A 19,392-nucleotide genomic window follows, 5' to 3' on the forward strand; every position below is an offset into this window, starting at 1 on the left:
AATGCCAAGGGTTGAGATTTTCAAAAGTAGCACTGGGGAAAAGGGAAAAAAATAAAGAGAAAAACAAACAAACAAACAAACGAAACCCCTTCCCTTTAAGTGAACAGAGGAGGAGCTGTCAGAAACCCTGCACTTCCTCATGTCACCCATTTCACAGCGCTGAGACAGGCACAGCCTCCCCAGGACTGACCCCCACCCCAACCACGCAGGGAGAGAGCCCAGGGGACCCCCAGGACCATCCCCCCTGACATGCACAGAGGGTTGTAGCTGCACAGCAGAGCTGAGGGTTGAGCCTGTGCACGTTCACCACACGTCATCCGTGGCACAAACACAACCATCCATCCACCCCTCCACCCAGACACACGTGGAAAAAGCAAACACAGCAGCTCAGCCTGTCCCTGTCACTGCCTCTTCCCCTCCTGGGATGTTTCCAGCTGAGGGACACGGCGTGTGCCAGCAATTAAGAGCCCTGGGAGCAGCTCGTGCGCCGACGATGCCGCCCGGTTTCCATGGAGGACACACGGAGCACCCGGGAACACGAGAGCCTGGAGCAGTGCTGGGCCCCAGGGATCCACAGCAGGCACAAGGCAGGTGGTCATGGCAGTGGGTTCCAAGAACAGCAGGAGGAAGCCTGGCTCGGGGCACGTCACAGGTCTCACACCATGTCACCACACAGCTGCTTCAACAAACCACTGCCCAGCCTCGGGCGTCCTGCCTACCCCAGACACTCAGCAGGGCAGATCAGATGGACCTGCTGCTCTCATGGCTTGCTCAGCCCCCTGCCAGCTCACCTTCCTCCTGCACCCTCCCACTGAAGGGAAAGGAAGTTGTAACAATCTCCTTCCATGCAGCCATCCCAGCACAGGCACGGGAGGTGTCCGGGTGAAAGCCGGGGCACACGTTCCATCCACGGCCAAGCAATGAGGACATGGGAGAAAAGCTGTCCCACAGGATCCAGAGCAGGGCCATCCCAGCTCCAGCAGCTATTTAGGGAGCTCTGTGGGACTATAAAGGGCACTGGGGCTCCAAGGGCTCAACCCTTCAGTGATGCTCAGGCCTGGCTATGCCGTGAGCCCCAGCAGGGACCACCCATCCATCCCAACCCTCACTTCCCATGGCTGGAGACTCTGCTTTTCTCTCCTATGGACCAAAACCCGCCTGTGAGTGAGACCCAAAGCAGCCCAGCAGCACCAGCCCCACAGTGGGGGAGCCCTGGGAAGGGGCCTGGGAGGAGAAGTGCTGCTCCTTCCTCCTGTGTGTGATCAGATCAGCCACTTCTTTGCTCTTCACAAACCCACCCTGACCTCCGGTTGTGCAAAGTTTCTGGTACAGAATCTGCAATTCTGGCTAAAGGAAGAAAAAACAGAAGCTTTAACCATAAACCGTTGCCACATTTCCTGTTGCACCGGGACGGGAGGAAACGAGCTGTGAACAAAACAACAGCTCGGCACCTCTGCCTGCACCTGAGCCCTGGCAGGCACTGCAGCTTTCCTGGGTGGAAAACGGGGAAGAGCAACCCCAGCCATCCCTGGGGATCACCTCCTGGCCTCACAACAGGACACCCACGTGCCAGCCTGCCCAACCAGCACGTTCCATCGTGCCACCCTCCTGCGTGACCGGCAGGAAAGCACCGGCAAGGCTGGAGCTGCCAGGGTGATTCCACACCTGCTCCACTAAAAACCTGATGCAGAACATGGCATGGCTGCGGATGCCAGAGGTTAAACAGGCTGTCAGCTCGCTGGCAGTGTTTAAACTCAGCAGGTGAGGGGTTTGCCAGCCTGTGTGATGCTGCCATAAAATAACTCACAGAGCTGCGGTGACACAGGCACCCACAGACTGCACAGGACCTTGCCCACGTCCTCCCCCTGCACACAGGCTCCCTTCCATACCCTACATTATCCCTCTGTTGTAAGAAATACCAGCTGTAAGAAATGACTCGAGCCTCATCTGGCACTTGGGCTGAAGCTCAGTGGGATAAAGGCTGCCCAGCTCCTGGTGCACAAAGCCCATGGCCCGGGGCTCGGGCAGCCACTGTCCCCACGAGTTCCCCACAGCAACCCCCTCTTTGCAACCCACCACTCAGCTAATGAGCCGTGAGCCTGTGACAGGCTATTATGGAAACCCCACAGGCCCTGGTGATAGTGGTGACACGCTCTCAAAAGAATTCTGAGCCAAGAGAGGCAACAACGAAGCCTCCGCGACAGATATTTCCATTTATCGGTTCACGAGGAGAAACACTCTCCCCATCCAGCCAAAGGGCATCCTCCCTACAGCCTCTCACCTGCCCAAAGTCAACCCCCAACTGAAAAACCTTTTTAAAGCAAGCAAAGGCAGCAGTTCTGCACCATGTTGGGAATAACAGCTCTAGGTGGGACCCAGGAGCTTTCTGGTGCCACTTCAGCAGTGTGGGTGGATGGTGCCCTCTCCCATGGCTCCACCACAGCCCCAGCTGGCACAAAGGAGCCGTGGTTACAATTTGGATGCACAGCCCAAGAGGTGGAAGACAGCAGTTCGTTATGTTGGCCTTTGCCATGAGCTTCACCACCAAACCAGACATGGGAAGGCACAGTAGGTAGAAAGTCTGTGCGTGCCCTTCCCTGGGACACTCCTTGGAGCAAGGGCCACAAGCCCCAAACCAGCCTCAGGGACACCATCCCTGGTCCCTCACTCCCAGCCAATTCTCCTCACCAGCTATTTAGTTAATGAATTTGAAGAGATGGATCTGGCCCAACATCACCACATTCCTGGCATTGACTGTCTTATCTTGAGGCAGGAGTGGCCAAGTCCTCCCTGGGGTGCTCAGACACAGCTCCATCACCATTTACATCAGCCACTCTGGGACAACTTGCACTCCCAAAAACACAGCCCGAGCTCTCCCTTTGGTTTCTGTGTTCAGACAGCAAGAGTATTTCAAAGACCTCTTCTGAAGGGATTATACAACTCAGGGCATCAACCCTCACTTCTCCTGCTTATTATGGAAAGATTTGTCCTAAAATATGAGAAAGCAAAGCCTGGAGAGCACGTCTGGGCCACAGTTCAGAGAAGCATCACCAGCTCATGTCCTGTACCCACTATCACACCACAGCACAAAGGACTGGAAATAGAAGTGAAAATGCTTCAAATCTGAGCCAGAAACAGGAGAAGCAGCAGCTCAGAACCGTAAATCCAGCTGCAGCAGGGAGTGGTGGCAGCTGGGGGACATCAGGGCCAAGGCAGTCACCAGAGCTGGGACATCTCTGCTCTCCCAGAGCTCTCCATCACTGCTCAACACCCAACACTTCCCCTTCACCACCCACTCCCACGGTTCACAGCGCTGTGCTGGGAAAGGATCCACTGCTCCAGCACAGACAGGCAGGGGAGAGAATCATACAACAGATTTAGACCAAAAATCACCCCAAACCCCCCCCTAAATACCCCAAACATTTCACTCCCTTTAGGAAATTCAGACGAGAAGCTGTGGTTTACTTTGGGGTTCAGAGGAAAAGGCAGAAGATAAGAGAGCTGTGCATGTCTAGAGGAGGGGAGAGGGATGGTTGCTGCGTTTCAGAGAGGTTAGAGCAAGTGAAGATGGGCTCGGTGTTTTGATTGCCATGGAGATTTCACTTAGAAACCGTTTTTCCTGCCACATCTCTGCTCAGCAGTGAGAGCTGAGAGGGTCCTCACGAGGAGCTGCATCTCAGGGGGGGTCTGGGCTGGACAGGACACAACCACACCAGTGTCTGTGTGCACAGAGACCCTAGCCCAGATTGTGGATCAGAGGGATCTGCTGATCCTCAGGAGCAGACACTGGGAACTGGTCACAGCCTTGCAGGGCCAAAAAAGCTTCTTCCCCCCCTCCCTCCCCAAAGAGGTGCCCCAGGGCCACCCCTGCAGGAAGACTGTACCTGCCTATCCCCTGGGAATCACTCTGTGCTCTGCAGGACAGGGACAAGGGGACAAAGAGAGGACCCTGAACTAGTCCCTGGGCTGGTTCCTGCACCCCCACAACCCATCTCATCCAGCCCCTGCTCAGCTTCTGTCCCTCCTGTGTTTTCTATTCCTGGACAGACACTTGCCCCTCTCTCTCCCCCTGTCTGAGCCAGCTCTCCCAGCAGCCACTGATGCAGGACTCCAAGAGCAATTTTGCAGAGTTTTAAGCAATCAGGCTTCAGGCAGAAGCCACTGAAGCCATTCAGCTGGAGAGGCCTGAAAATGCCAAGTAATGGATCTCCAGGGATGAGGTCACATGTGAGATCTAAAACGGTTCTTTGCTAATGAAGAGTGATTGCAGTGATGGTTCTGAAAATAAAAAGGAATTACAGCAATCCTGGAAAGAGGTTCTTCAGGTTAATACAGTTATTTCAATCAGAAAAACCATTTCTGTAATCATAGAGAACAAATTCCACTCAAATTTCACTGTTTTAAGTGATTGGAGACCTGTATGTCTCCTCCTATCCTCCATATTTCCTCTACAGAGATGTTTCCTATGTCTTTCAAGACCTGTATCCCTAAGTTATCCATATTTAGCTTCCTCCTGCCCAGTGCAGGGCATGCCCATGGGTTGATGGGTGCCACACTGTGCATCCTGGATTCAGGAATCATTCCTGGGCATCTGAAGATGGACAAACATCACCATTCCCAAACACACCCATCAGGTTAACTCACTTTTGGGTCTAGGCTGATGTTCTCTGGCCGTGGCCAGGAGCAGGGACCATACTTGGGGAAAAACAAAGTTGTTGCCACAAGCAGCTCTTGTATTGGTGGGTAGGTTCCACATTCAATAATATCACTTAATTAAGGTGCCAAGGTGAAAAGGGGGGACAGGAAGTGAGCAAAACCCAATGAGATGTCCACCACCTGCTCCTCCTGCAGGATCTGCAGCACCACTGACCCCCAGGATGCCACGAACCCCCCAAAACCTTCTTCCCCCGAGGCCTGACAGTGGTTTCCACCTCCATCCAGCCTGAGGCACACGAGGACCCGTCCCCACACGTTACACAACATCAGTTGGTTTTAAGCAGCACATTTTGTGTGGGTTTTTTTTTTCCTTTGCACTCACAGGAACCATTTCCTCCCCATAACACCAAACCCCTGAAAGGCTCCATCTTCTCCGGCAGCTCTGCGAGCTCTGCCGCCCACGCCGGTCACATCCAGGCAGGGAGCTGGGAAAAAGGGGCTGCAGCAGCTCCAAATCCCTCTGTGAGGGAGAGCTCCTAAGCACCAACAGCACCAGGCTGGTTTCCAAAAGGTACCCAAGGATCTGCAGCGCTCTGGCTCAAACAGAGCAGCACCAACACCCTGATCTCGTACGTCTCCTACACAAATGAATCATCAAATGACATTTAAAAACCAACAGCAAGTGTCGGTTAATCATAGTGAAAGGGAGCTGCTGGCCAGCAGGGAATATCCCACCTTAAACCCAAGGGAGTGTTTCCTCAGAGAAATTAAAATTCCCAGTAGACTGAAGTTCTCCCCCAGAGCAGCCCCACCTTCCCAGGGAGAGCAGGGGAGAGCTCTTGGGCTGCAGGAGGGTGAACCCCAAAGCACCTCCTCAGGATTGCTGCTCTGCAGCCTCAGGTGCAAATGCAGCAGAGCCTGAACAGGAGTGTGCCAGTGTTGATGGTTTATAGGGGGGGTTTAAGTGAAAAAAGCTGCTCCCTGGGCCAGATTTGACCTCTGGGTGCTGCAGGGCTCTGGTTATGATGTGAAACCCCCACTTCCGCAGCAGTGCCTTCTCCTTTTATGCTCAGCTCCGTTTGGGGCCCTAAAGTTTATGACAGGGATTTTTAATTTTATTTAAATAAAGGCTTAAAACCCACGAAGCAGCCTTGTCAATGTTACTGAGGCAGAAATCTCATCCTGGGGTGAAACACTGCCCAGCCAAACCCTCTCTTCCTTCTCCAAGGCCGGTGCACATGGCCCAAGGCACCCAGAGAAGGACCACATTCATCACTGTGTTAATAAGCTCACAGATTAATTTAGCCCTGAACTTTCCCATCTCCCCACCCGCAATTTTTCAGCAATGCTACAGATTTTTTGCGAGGCCAAACCACAGGTCCCTGGCTGGGAGCCTGACCCGTGGATGACAGCTGGCAGGGTTGCTACAGGATTTCACCTAACGCTGATTAAAAAAAAAAAAAAAATCACATTTAGAGCCGGCTCCTCCAGCGTGAATCCCCCCCGGGGAAGGGGGAAACCCGGCGTGTAAAGGTTGAGATGGCTGAGGAAAACCTGCAGCACCGCAGACCCCCCTGCACAGGAGAGGGAAGAGCCCTCCGGCAGCTCTGCCCTGACTCCAGCACGAGCTCATTTTGGCAGCACCCGCAGCCAAACGTGCGGGAACACCGGCATCCCCCTCACCCGGTACCCCCCCCGCTTCCCAGCACATCCCTCCTCACTAGTTCGGAGCCGTTACCTTGGCAGGGACCTTGCTCTGCGCGCTGCGGAAAAAAGAGGTTTTTGCCGTGAAAAAGCAATCCTCGAGGTCTTCATCCAAACTGCAGTACCCGCTGCTCATGCTGCTGCCGATGGTCATCGAAGCCCGGCAGAGGCGAGAGGCTGAGGGCGCTCGGGGGTCGCCGGGGGGCTCGGGGGGCCGGCGACCATCGGGGTCCCCGCTGCGAGCCCGCGCTCACATCCTCGGCTCGCCGGCGCTTATCTGCGGCAGCAGCTCCTTCTGCTCATCCTCCGGAGCCAGCCGAGCTACTCCTCTTTAACAGGCAGCCGTGCCGGGTAACCCTTCCCTTCCCTCTCCTCCTCCACCCGCCTCCCCGCGCAGCGGCGCCGGGGCAGCATGGAAGGGGCAGAGCCGCAGGTTCGCTCCCGCTGCCGGAGCCCGGCTCCGCTCGCTGCCCGCGGGGCTGGTCCCGCGGGTGCCCGCGCAGCATCGCCCTCGCCTTCGCCTCCCCTTCCTGCCCTCGCCTCGCTCGGCGCGGCCCCGGCCACTTCCTCTTGCAGAATTTCTCACCCCCCGCTCGCAGCCACTGCCCGGCCCCCCACCCCGGGGACCCCCGGCACCACCTCGGTGACCCAAAACACATCGGATGCTGCTCCGTCCTTGTCAGCTGCCGGGGCATCGCCTGGTTTTGGGAATCAAGGCCAGGCTGGACCAAAAGGTGGTGGGGAAGGCAGGGAGGGGGCTGGTGAAGATGCAGCTTGAGACCCTCCTAAGGGTCCCAGAGACCCCTGGCCACCACACTGCAGGAGGCACTGGGTGCCTCTCTGCTCTGCAGATAATTTTAGAGCAGCAGGAGCAATTTCAGCAGCACTGGCACCCAGATGAGGCAGCTTCAACTGCAGCCCAGGAAAAAGCCTTTCAGCTCCTGGGTCCTGTTTGCAAGAAGCTCCAGGCTCATGAAAATGCTGTGTTGGCCTTGGAAAGAGGCTCAGAACAACAGCATCATTCCTGCTCCCTTCTCCCCCCAGCCCTGCAGGGACCCAGCTCAGCACTGACCCACCCCAGCACTGCCTGCTCCATCCCCTCCAGAGCTGCCACCATCCCTGTGATTTACCCAGCAGCTTTTAAAGCAGCTGTGACCTTCCTGCTTGGTGAAGATCACAGGTATTTCTGGAGCCAGGCAGGGGAAGAGCTCTGCTCCCCACAGGCTTTTCCTCCTCCCTCAGTGGGGGCTCCCGTGAGGGGCTGTGCATCCATGGGGAGCACATCCCAGCCCATCCACAGCCACCTGAAAACACATATTTGTGAGCAAGTAGAGGGGACTGAAGAAAAGCCTGACATGCTGTGTTATGAAAGACCCTGCTTAGGCAATGCAGTATTAATGTACGTGCTAAGAATTCTTCACCACACTTCAGAAACGGAGGAGGGAACGAGGCCTGAGAGCACAGAAAGGTTTGGTTTGGAAGGGACCTTAAAGCTCATCTCGTTCCACCCCCTGCCATGGGCAGGGACACCTTCCACTAGCCCAGGCTGCTCTGAGCCCTGGCCTTGAACACTTCCAGGGATAAGGAATCCACAACTTTTCTGGGCAACCTGTGTCATTGCTCCACCACCCTCACAGGGAAGAATTCCTTCCCAGTACCTGAGCTAAACTTGCTCCTCCAATTGGTCCAAAAGGGCTCCAAGGCCTTCACAGCCACCACCCAGCACAAAAAACTCTTCCCCTCTTGACAGGCTGCAGATGGTGCTCCAAATCTGTATCTGTTAGTTGAAGGACTTTAATTACTCCAAGCCTTTGACAGCTCTGTGCCCCACTGCCAGCAGCATCCCAGGAATACAAACTGAGATGTACATGGTGAAAGACTGGAGGGAGGAGGCAACATCTGCATGTCAAAAAGAGGAAGGTAAGAATCCAAGTGGCTTATTTGCAAAGCAACTGGTAACAGTGTGGAATAAATAAGCCATGCTCTCAGCAGCAGAGTCCTCCTGCAGCAGCACAACCCCCCCTGCTCCACAGGGATATATTTAGAGGAGAAAGAGGCTTAAATTGAGCATGTGCAACACAAGCAGAAAGTGAGTGTGTTGGGCTGATGATCAGCACTGGTGTCTCCTATGAAGCCTCAGCCCCAGGAGTGTCACGGGGGAACCAGGGTGCAGCCCCATGTGAAGCTGGGTGCTCTCCCTCTGCATTGCTCCATGGGATTCTCCAAGAAACCCTCACTTTTCCGTTGCAGGGCACCTGCGTGGGAGATCAGCTCCATAAAAAAATAAAAAAACAACCAAGGCAAATAAACCCAAGTAATTTTGGCCTGTTGGTCCAGCAGCAGCTCTACTTAATGGTTACCTGCACATCAGCCCCCCCAAAAACCCACCCACTGGTGACCTGCACCAGTTTTCAGGTGGGAGGTACATGACCAGTTCTGACAAATCCAGGGACCAACCTCCTGGTGCTGCCAACACCAGCTGAGGTTTTTGCCAGCTGAGTCTGGATTTCAGCTGGGCAGGCTGATCTGGGACCCAAATGTAACACACTCTTAAGTACTTTACTGGATCAAAGCCCAAATTATTAATGCCTGGTATTACAAGGTAACAGCATTAAATATGTGATATCAAAGTAGTTATTTCTCCGATGCTTCCAGCTTGCCTAATTTTGATAATACTATTTAATGACTTCCAACTCTGCCAGCTATTAATTCTTCCTATGTTTCCAGTGTGCAATCCCCTTCCCCTCCTGCCAGCATATTCAGACATCCTGTTAGCCTCCTGCTGCAACACTGACACTGCTTTCCCTCCATCCTCCTCCTTTCCAGCAGCAAAACCTGCTTGGCCAACAGAAACGCTCCAGGAACGTGGCTGTGTGCTCAGCTTTACGGGCTCAGATCAAGTAAACATGATTTTCCCCTGATTATCCAGTATCCATAAAGGAGAAGGAAGCTTTATTGCAGTGATTTACCCTCATTAACCCTCAAACCACCCCCCACACCTCCAGCTCCCCCCAGCACAGGCAACAAGGCTCCATCCAGCACTTTGCAGTACAAAGGGTTTCGAGGTTCCATCCCTGACCAGGGCCTTGGGATTGGGTTTATGGATTTCTGTTTGCTGCTGCTGGAATTGGAGAGACACTTCTGTTTCCTGGGCACAAAATGCCTCCCCCTCCCCTCCCTGGGATCCCAGCAGAGCCTTGTCAGAGTGATGGATTGCCACTGAGCACGGGCTCCGTGTTTGTTATTAGGCCCATCAATAACCCCGGCTGGTGTTATCGCCCCGAAGATGAAACGAGCCTTCCTCGTTTTCCTAAGAGCCAGGCTTTTCCCATGCTGCTGGGGGAAGCCCAACAACACCCCCCACAAATCTGGCTTCACATCCTTATATAAACACCTCAAGGCTCAGTGGGGAACCCACTCTGAGCCCCTTTGTAACACGTAACTTGGAAGATAAATCCCGTCGCACTTCAGATCCCTCCTGGCCAGTTTATTCTGAGCAGCACCTGCCCAGCCACGTGTCAGCCAGACCAAGCTCAGCAGACCTTGCATAGCAAAGGATGGATGACAACCAAACCCCGCACATCCAACAGAAACCCCGTGTTGCCTTTGGACAAGTCCATGTTTCCATCCCCAGTTCTGCACGAGAACATCGAGGCCCTCCACAAAGAGGGATATAAACACAGCATTATAACAAAGGTGAAAACACAGAATCACAGAACCATTAAGGTACCAAAAGACTTCCAAGATCATCCAGTCCAACCTTCAGCCAAGTACCCTCATGCCCACTAAACCATATAATGAAGTGCCACATCTACTCATTTTTTGAACACTTCCAGGGATGGCGACTCCACCGCTTCCCCGGGGAGCTGTTCCAAACACTTTAAAAAGAACACACAGAGACTGAAAAGGTTCCGTTTTCAAGTCAAATCCACTCCAGGCAGGTTTCTAAGCAGTGCCTTAAGCTTCCAGCATTAAGTATCTTACATCCCACGTGGCCTGATGGGAATCTCTGCACCCTGCAGCCTGTCCCACCCACGCTGGCTCGCAGGACACTGTGGCACAGACACCGCGGGACCCTGGGGGGATTAAGCCAACAGTTAAACCTTCCGGAGCAACCCCTGGGATTACTGCACATGCCTAACACAGATTGAAGAGTCTTGATCCCCTGGGACTACTGAAACTCTTAAAACAAGGCCATTAGCCAGAACTCCTGGTGGAATCTGCACTCGTGCTCTGCCGCGACGCAGGAAAAGCACCTTTGCTGCTGATTTTCAAGCGCTTTGCTCAATTTAATGACAAAATTTAATGCCAGTGTCGGTGCTCCCTTGCAGGCACAGGGACATGAACCATGTGATGAGGGAGCTGATGACCCCTCAGGGCACTGGGACTGACTCCTTAGGGCACTGGGACATGGCCAGGCTGAAGAACAAGGACCAACATTCCTGCATGGCACCGCTCCTCTCACATCCACTCTGGAATGGGAGCATTTTAAACACAACAAAGCTCCAGACACACACACCTCTACAGGGAGGGAGATGCCCACATGCCCAACCTCCAATCCACCAGATCTCACACCCACCCAGGCAGGGCAGCTGGGCATGGTGTTTACAGTCCATCAGTGATGCTGCCTGGGTTTGAGCTCCGACAAGCCCTCCCTCCTGGAAAACCCTTTGGGAGCAAGACATCAGGTCTCTGGAGGAGATGCCACCGGTCACCACGAGGCTGTGCCCCCCCTCCCAGAGCCCCCTCCCCGTGGTACCTGGCTACAGGGTGGCAGCAGGGTGCTCTCTGGGGACAGCTGGCCCTGGCACGGCCCCGGCCGGCGGCAATCCAGCTGGATGAGGCTGCGGCACTCCTGGTGACACGTGTATCTGCAGTCTGCAGGGAGAGAAGGAGAAGGTGAGGAGCCCAGACCTGCAGGCGTGGTGGGGGAACCCCAGGAAGGGACTGGATTCCAGCTGGAGGGCAGACAGATGCCCGTGGGCACCAGCACAGCCCGTTCAGTGTCCCCGCTCAGGGGGGAGAGGTACCAAAATACCTCATCCAGAGCAAACACTGCTCCCCTGCCCTCTCCCCAGCCACATTCCTGCCACACATCCCATTGCCTTTCCCCAGACCTGCTGGCACACTGACACACAAAGTATGGAAAATGCCCCGACCCCACCAAACCACGGGGTACCCACTCCCCAGCTCTGCTCCTGGGAGGTGTCACCTGCAAAACACCTGGACCAAAAGCTTGACCACTGCAAAGGATCCTTCACCTTTCACCACCAGGAGGGAAGAAACATCTTTGTATTAGATGGAAGTCAAAGTATTTAGGGTCACTAAATATCACAGAATCATAGCATGGTTTGGGTTGGAAGGGACCTTAAAGATCATGTTGTTGAACCCCCTGCCATGGGCAGGGACACCTTCCACTAGCCCAGGTTGCTCCAAGCCCCTTCCAACCTGACCTTGGACACTTCCAGGGATGGGGCAGCCACAGCTTCTCTGGGCAACCCGTGCCAGTTCCTAAATATGAACACTGCAAGGGCCAGTTAACAGTGATTAAGGCACAGATCCACCTCCAGGCTGCCAGAAATCCACCCCTGAACAGGGCAGGGACACATCCCAGCCAGAGCAGGGGCCATGACCTCCTGTCCCAGGTGCAGTAATGCCTTTGCACAGTGGTTTTTTGGCTGCTGACCCAATGTCAGACATTAACTAGCTCAAGGAAGGAATTGCACAGACACTGCTGAGCCCAGCTTTAACCCCTTCGGGCACAGGGTCCTGCTTGCCCACGGCTCCAGAGGGGCAGCATTTGGCACAGAGAGCTCCCTCCCTCTGCCAGTTATCCCACACTCATGGCCATCACTCCCACAGCCCTCTCCCTCCAAGCCCCAACTCCTCCAAACCCACCTGACTGCAGCAAACAACCTCCTTCCACTTTAATGGCCCATCTGAGCCTTTTAATTTTTAACTGCCGTTCAAACAGCATTAAATTTACTTTTACACTATCCAAAATTCCAGAGAGGTCACCAACCTGAAAAAAAAAAATTAAAAAAAAATCCCCAAACCAAGGCAAGAGGGTTCACCCCACAGAGTGGAGTGCCTGTCCCTCCACCTGCCCTGTGACCCCACTCTGAACCACCAAGCTTTTATTTCAAATACCCTTCTTTTCGCTTTTCTTTTTTTTTTTTTTCCTTTTTTCCCTTTTTCTTTAGCATTTGGGTCATTGGTTTTGAATATCTCTGGGGCTTGCAGGAAAGCGAAGGAATATCCCATGTTTGCTGTGGAAACAGTGATTTCTGCTCAGCTCTGGTGAATACTCCAATGCCCCAGAATGAGTGAGAGGAGCTGAAGCACTGCTGGGAGCTGGTGCCTGAGGGGGGAAGCATCAATCTCCAGGGGAAAGAGGGAAATCATTTATCATTTAACATTCATCTGGCGTGAGCTGTCTATCATTCTCCTATTCCAAACCAGTTGTCTCAAGTCAGCCTGGGGGAAAAGCAGGGAATCTTGCCTTTTTTTTTTTTTTTAATTAGAGATAAGCTGCAGTCACACAGTAATTTAATGCATGACCTTTTGAGCAACTGGAACAGCCTTTTAATAGGGGACATTTGCCAAGTCTTTGCTGGAGGTGCCAATTGGAGAACGCTCCAGCTGCGGGTTCACCTGAGCATCTGGCACCAGAACGTCCCTTCTGCCTGTGTGGCCCCAGATTTTCACATTTGGGCAGCTGCCTCCTGCTCTTTCAGACCTCCTGGAGAGGGAAGAGCCCTCCCAGCACCTGGGGTAAAGGCAACCAGAGGTGTGACCCATGTAAGCTGGACCACAGAAATGCCAGTTCCCAGGCACACCTCTGGATCAGGCCCATTGTGGCCAGGCATTTCTGCAGGGGATTAAAGTGTGACACCTCCTTAGTCACCATCACCTATTAACATACCTAATCATCCTGTATCCGGCAGGGAAACACTAATTTTAGAAACCCTGCACAGCTTTAGGAAGCAGCCACGTGACAGGTTAGCCAAGAAGAGCAGGATGCCTCCACTTATACTTCGAGATAATTTCCATTCCAGTCAAACAAAGGAACGCTTGGAAATGTAGTTTCTTTAAAAAGAAAAAAATTAGTCTGATCGTGATACTGTGAAAAACTTGGGTAGTTGAAGGGAATTTTCCTTTCTGCAAAGATTAAAGTCTCTCAGGGGGATTAAGTTGGATAGAGTAAACCAGTCCAATACCATTTCAATGCCTAAACACAGGGCTCCAGTCATAGAATGGTTTGGGTTGGAAGGGACCTTAAAAACCACCCAGTTCCACCCCCTGACATGGGCAGGGACACCTTCCACTAGCCCAGGTTGCTCCAAGCCCCATCCAACCTGGCCTTGGACACTTCCAGGGATGGGGCAGCCACAGTTTCTCTGGGCAACCTGTGCCAGGGCCTCCCCTCCCTCACAGGGAACAATTTCTCCAGTCATCCTGCCCGGCCCCATCCTCCCACCCCCACCTCCAGGATACCACAGACCCCCTGGGGCACCTTTCAATTTGACCCATCCCATGTGGAGATGGAAACAAAAGGAGAAGGGAGGCTCTGCTGGAAGGGAAAAATGTGGCAGAACGGGAGATTTCTTCCATTCAGACTCCGGAATCCTTCAGGGGCTCTCACACATCACACACACCTTCCAGTGCAGGCTGCACCCGAGGCTGGATTTTGCTGGGTGCCTCTGCCCACACCCCACGTCAGCGGGGTGACCTCAGTGACAGCAGCAGGATGTGGCCCTGTGACACCAGACAGTGGTGTCAGGTGGCTCCTCCTGCTGTGAGGGGACAGGGCAGGACCTGTGGCACCACCACAACCCTCAGCACCCCCAGAGCAGGCGCAGGGTAGGGGCTCAGTTCTCCTGCAAGGCACGTCCCGACACCCCCCCGGCGCTGACCCAGCCCCGTCTCTGCAGCCCCCTTTGTCTCCTCGGGTTTAGGTCTAAACCAGATGGTTTGGGTTCATTTGTTGGCAAACACAGGCAAAGCCCCAAGGGGGTGTTTCTGTTTGCCCAGAGCAGCCAAGGCCCCCTGGGTGACAGGCACCCCTCTGTGAGGTCCCTGCACCACTGCAGCATCTGGAGCACAAACCCAGCTGCTGGCAGATGCTCTTGAGCCTTTTTTTACTAAAAGGCAGATTTTCCTTTACAGTGGAGCAGCACTCTGTGCTCCTGCCAGAGCAGGGTTGAAAAAGGAGCCAGAGCAGAGGTTGAAGCCTCCTGGTGTCACAGATGTGGTGGCAGGAGATCATGCCAGCCCCGTGCCAGCCCCGCTACCTGCCAGGCAGGGTCCCTGCAGCTCTGCAGTGCCACAGGAAACCCTAAGAGCACCCCAAAGAGCAGCAGAAAACCTGCACACAGCCAAATCCACCCCAAACTCACACCACCACCTACCTCTGAGCAGCAAGACCTCCCTGCTCTGCCTCCTGGGCGGCCGCAGCCCCTTGGACCAAGGCTTGGACTTGGGGAACTGCCGGAAGATTTTGCGGATTCTCTTTGTTACGAGCCCAAAGCAAGTGGCTGCTCCTGCTTTGCCGTCTGTCATCCTCGGGAGAGGAGATCCAGAGCTCTCCAGGCGCACAGAGAGCGTGCTGCTTCCACGAGAGGCCTTTTCTCCCACGGAGATAAAACCCTGACATTGCCCATTCACAACCTGCCGCCGCTCGACGGGGTTATTTATTTATTTTTCTGAGCAATGAGGCAGCTCAGAGCTTGTGCATCTCTGGGCCCGTCCCGTAAGCCATGGAAAACTTTCTATTTCTGGGGCTTTTTGCTTGATAAGATAAAATAACCCAACGGGAGAGATTAGAGAGAGAAAGCGCAGGACCCGGCCGTGCGCTGGGAGGTCTCTTCCCGGCATCCTCCCTTTGCTTTGCTGCTTTTCCCTGCAGTCTTTTAAAGTTTAGGGGGGGAAAAAGTCCCCAATGTTTAAACAGAGGTTAAATAAAAGAAATACACTGAGATGAACTAAATTTATAGGGCTGAAACTGTATTTATAACATCGATTTAAACTCTGCACATAGCAAGGGTTTATAGATTCTTTCAGAGCAACGAGGAAAGGCACAGCATTATAAAAAGGAGGGAGTGTGACCCTTTACACAGACAGACAGTGCTAGGACAAGGGAAGTGGTTTTAAACTAAAAGAAGGGAGATTTAGATTAGATATTAGGAAGAAATTGTTCCCTGTGAGGGTGGGGAGGCCCTGGCACAGGTTGCCCAGAGAAGCTGTGGCTGCCCCATCCCTGGAAGTGTCCAAGGCCAGGTTGGACGGGGCTTGGAGCAACCTGGGCTAGTGGAAGGTGTCCCTGCCCATGGCAGGGGGTGGAACTGGGTGGTCTTTAAGGTCCTTTCCAACCCAAAGCATTCTGTGATGTATCAGTTACAACAATATCATGTGTCAAACGATGGGGTGAGACATAAACATCAGTTTAACACTTGAAATCTGCTACTTTGTACCCACTACACCATGACCGTCCCCTCTCTGCTCAGGGCTCCTCTCACGAGCAGATCAGTGTCCAGTTTCCAGCTCCCTGCACAACACACTCTGGCTTTTGCACAGGGAATAACAAAGATGGAATTTAACTAATCCTAGAAATCACACCAAGCAGCACAAGCAGTGAGTTATCACAGAGGGCTCTCTTATTCACCCAGACAGCACCTCTGCAGCTACACAGATCCCTCCTTCCCACGTGGAGACCAGTGAACTCAGCTACACACATTGGGCCAGGGATGAAGCAGAGGGAGAAAAGAGACAGCCCAAAAACTAACCTGCAAGGCGAGAGCGGGAGCCCCGGCCGGTGCGTCTCTCCATAAATCCTTCCTAAGGCACTGGACTGGATTGCAGCATGGAACATGACCCTAAAGGACCTGAGCTACCCCAGGATCCTGCCACACAGCTCTGGGCAGGTCACCATCCCATCCCACACCTCCATCTCCTCCCAGGGAAGCTGGGGGAGCCACCCCAGCACCCCACCCCACCCTCACCCAACCTGGCAAACGCCATCCCCACCTGCCCGAGTCACCTGGCAGCAGGACAAGCCTCAGGAATCTGTCTGGATCAGCTAAATGGAGCAGAAATGCAAAGTACTGTGGGTCCTGTGCTGTTAGCAATTATTATTTACAGTGGCAAGACCAGAGACACGACTGAGTGTGGGAGGACGTGGTGGAAGAAGAGACATGAAAAACCACCGTGTCCTGCAGAGCTCCAGTGGTGTGAGCAGAACCTCGTCCCAGCCACCCTGGGCTCGTTAAAGAACTTGTTATCTTAAGCAAACATACTTGGGAACAAATAACATTGGAACTGTAGTTTGCTCTACAAATTAGAAAGAGAAATGGAGTTTTACCAACTCCCTTCTTAAGGAAATAGGGACTGATTCAGCCCAGAGCCTGAACACAGAAGGAGCTGCTCTGGGAGATAAGGGTGGCATCAGACCAGAGGCATAAACCCAGCTGGACTCTGAGGTGCTTCACTGAACCAGATCGTGTCGCAAGACCTACAGATCAAAAGCTGCTTCAGGTGCAACTGCACTTGCCACTGAGAACATCAGGTGCTGGACGTGCTCCAAGGTTTCCCTCGAGGCAGTGCCTCACATCCAGCCTTCCCACAGGGAAGCAGCGAGACCTGCAGTGGATTTCTTGCAAAGAAGCACTTCAGCCCATAACGCCCTATTTTGGTAACACCCTGATCATCAGAGACATTGAGAGCCAGGGAAGCACTTGAGCCACCTCCCAAACCTGACCCATCACTGCCCACCAGTGTCCACCCTTCCCATCAGGAAGCTGCTTCAGTGCCAAGCCCAGCCTGGTTTCTCTGCTGCCCCAAAGCCCAATAAAACACACTGAGGGCTTTGAAGCCGCGTTAGTCACCACGACACCCAACTGCACCCGCCCCACCAGAACACACCAAAAACCCCCCTGGCAAAGATGCACCTCTGCAACCTGCCCATCCAGCCCCCTTCTCCCAACTGCTCCTCTGCCAGGAAAAGCTGCTGGCAGCGGGACAGACACATTTAGGCTCCGACACTGAGATTATTTACTTTAATACTGACTCAGGCTTTGAAAGGTGCCAGCAGCACAAAGCCACATAACATCAGATAGGAGATACTCAAGGCACAGCATGAAAAAATGGCACAGCTACTCCTCCTGCCCAAGTGCATTCCCTCCAAGACTGGAAACAAGGATTTTTAAGGAATGCCAGCAGGATGGCTCAGGAAGCTCCCAGTTCCCCACCCCTTCACGTTGATGCCAGTGGGAGCAGCGTGCTGGATGTCTGTCACACATGGGACAGACTTAGACACTCCCACTAAAAGCAGGGAAAAGGCTCCCATATCTCAGATATCTGCATCACCCTCCTGACAGGGAGTTGTAGAGATAAAGAAGGTCCCCCCTGAGCCTCTCATTCTCCAACTTGAACAATAAATAATAATAAACGACAATAAATAAATAAATACCGCTTTCCCATTTTACTAAATACAACCAGATCTGATAGAAATAAAAATAGGCCAGAACTGTACAAACAAAACCCCGAGTATCCTCAGGCTGCAAGTCAAAAGCAAACAAGCAGCAACTCTGCATCAGAAGAAAAAGAAATATTCACCAAGGGAGGAGAGCACACCCCGTCTGCAGCTCTCAGGCATTTTTAATGGGAATCACTATTGGGATGACAGGGAATGCAGATGATGTTATGAGTGTCCCTCTCCCCCATCCTGGTTGTTTAGGGAGTTTTTTTTGAGGCAGAACTACTCCCACGGTCTGAATAATTCTCTGAAATGAAAAGGGAAATAGAACTATTTAAGATCTGTTTCAATATAACTATGGAAAACATCCTGCCAGAGGAGAAGTCCCTCAAAACGACTATTTACAGTGTTTCACAACACCACAAAATTCTGTGAATTTGTACTTTAGGTCAGGGTTTCAAAGCACACAGCCCAGTACCTCGTCTTGCACCTGAACCCTGGAACAGGTCTCCAGGAAAGACAAAAGCCCCGACAAAGTTTGTTTGCCTTCCAATAAACCTTATTTTTATTAAACGTGCCATTTCTTTAAGCACAGTCATTCACACGTTTGCTCCAGTGCACCAGACACGGCTGAGCTGCCGCCCCCAGGGGGATAATCCGGCCCTTACCAGGTTTTGAGGGAGTTAATCAGGAACAGCAGGCGGAAAGCAAAGGTGCACCCCAGAAAACCGATTTACATCGTCCTCACTCAAACAACGCCCCACGCAGCGAGTTCCCCGGCCCCCGGCGTGTCCCCGTGTCACGTTGTGGGGACGGCTGGGTTACATTTAATTAACAGCAGTCAGGGCTAAGCCCTTAATGCGATGCAGCAGGGCCATATGGTGCGACTGTCGCTCCCAATTGCCCTTCGCTCCAAACGGCACCAGGAGGCATCTGCGAGAGCCCCGCTCGCCCCGCGCCATGCAAATCACCACCAGAAACATTTAATTGATTCGTAATCTAAGGAAAGCCAAGCGTAAGGACCAGAACTGGCTGAGCGAGGCACTAATTGCCCCGGTGAGGCTGGCGCTGCAGCACGTGCCCGGCATAAACCCCCCCCCGCCCCAAACAAACCCAAAAATGAGCAACGACGCCTCCTCCAGCCAGCCCTGAGCTCACGGTGGGACACGGATCGTTCCCAAATTACCACCAGCACCAACTACTTGCCCTCCACGCCGACATTTCAGGGTATCCTCACCCAGGTACAGGTGGTTTTGTGTGAATGGCATCAGCACTAACAACTTCTGCCAAAAATCAAGAGGCTCAGCTGACCCCCACCAGCAAATTTTCGAGTCCCTCAAGGCCAAGTGCAGCACTTCAGCTCTGTCCTGAAAGAGAAGTTTCCCCCAGAGGGAGGGACCGAGCTGGAGAGGAGCAGTTCCACGGCCAGCAGAGAGCACAGCACACGCTACGAGTTATCCCTGGCACGGGGCTGCTCAAACCTCCTCCTTTTTCCCCCCCTGCCACAACTAACACGGGTCACACCTTTCCAGGGAACCAGAGCAGCACCCCGGGACATG

The 19,392-nt window shown here is 53.4% G+C and overlaps 1 protein-coding gene across 6 annotated transcripts in view; it reads right to left on the bottom strand.

Moving 5' to 3' along the window:
- Positions 1-19,392, bottom strand: part of RASSF5 (Ras association domain family member 5) — a 28,676-nt gene that overhangs the window by 8,635 nt on the left and 649 nt on the right. Inside the window, exons 2-4 of one of the 6 annotated variants that reach the window (XM_027695072.1) lie at positions 13,015-13,129; positions 12,259-12,382; positions 11,120-11,238 (exon numbers count right to left, since the gene is read on the bottom strand). In XM_027695072.1, the coding sequence (XP_027550873.1) occupies positions 11,120-11,238; positions 12,259-12,337 (198 nt within the window). In that variant the 5' untranslated portion in view covers positions 12,338-12,382; positions 13,015-13,129. Of the gene's footprint in view, positions 1-6,394; positions 6,717-11,119; positions 11,239-12,258; positions 12,383-13,014; positions 13,221-14,771; positions 15,561-16,145; positions 16,320-19,392 lie in introns of those variants that run through there. The other 5 variants (XM_027695074.1, XM_027695070.1, XM_027695075.1 and 2 more) reach the window with 5 other exon arrangements.

The sequence above is a fragment of the Neopelma chrysocephalum genome, unplaced genomic scaffold (genome assembly GCF_003984885.1).
Source record: "Neopelma chrysocephalum unplaced genomic scaffold, ASM398488v2 Primary Assembly neopelma1_100, whole genome shotgun sequence".
Classification (NCBI taxonomy): Eukaryota; Metazoa; Chordata; class Aves; order Passeriformes; family Pipridae; genus Neopelma; species Neopelma chrysocephalum.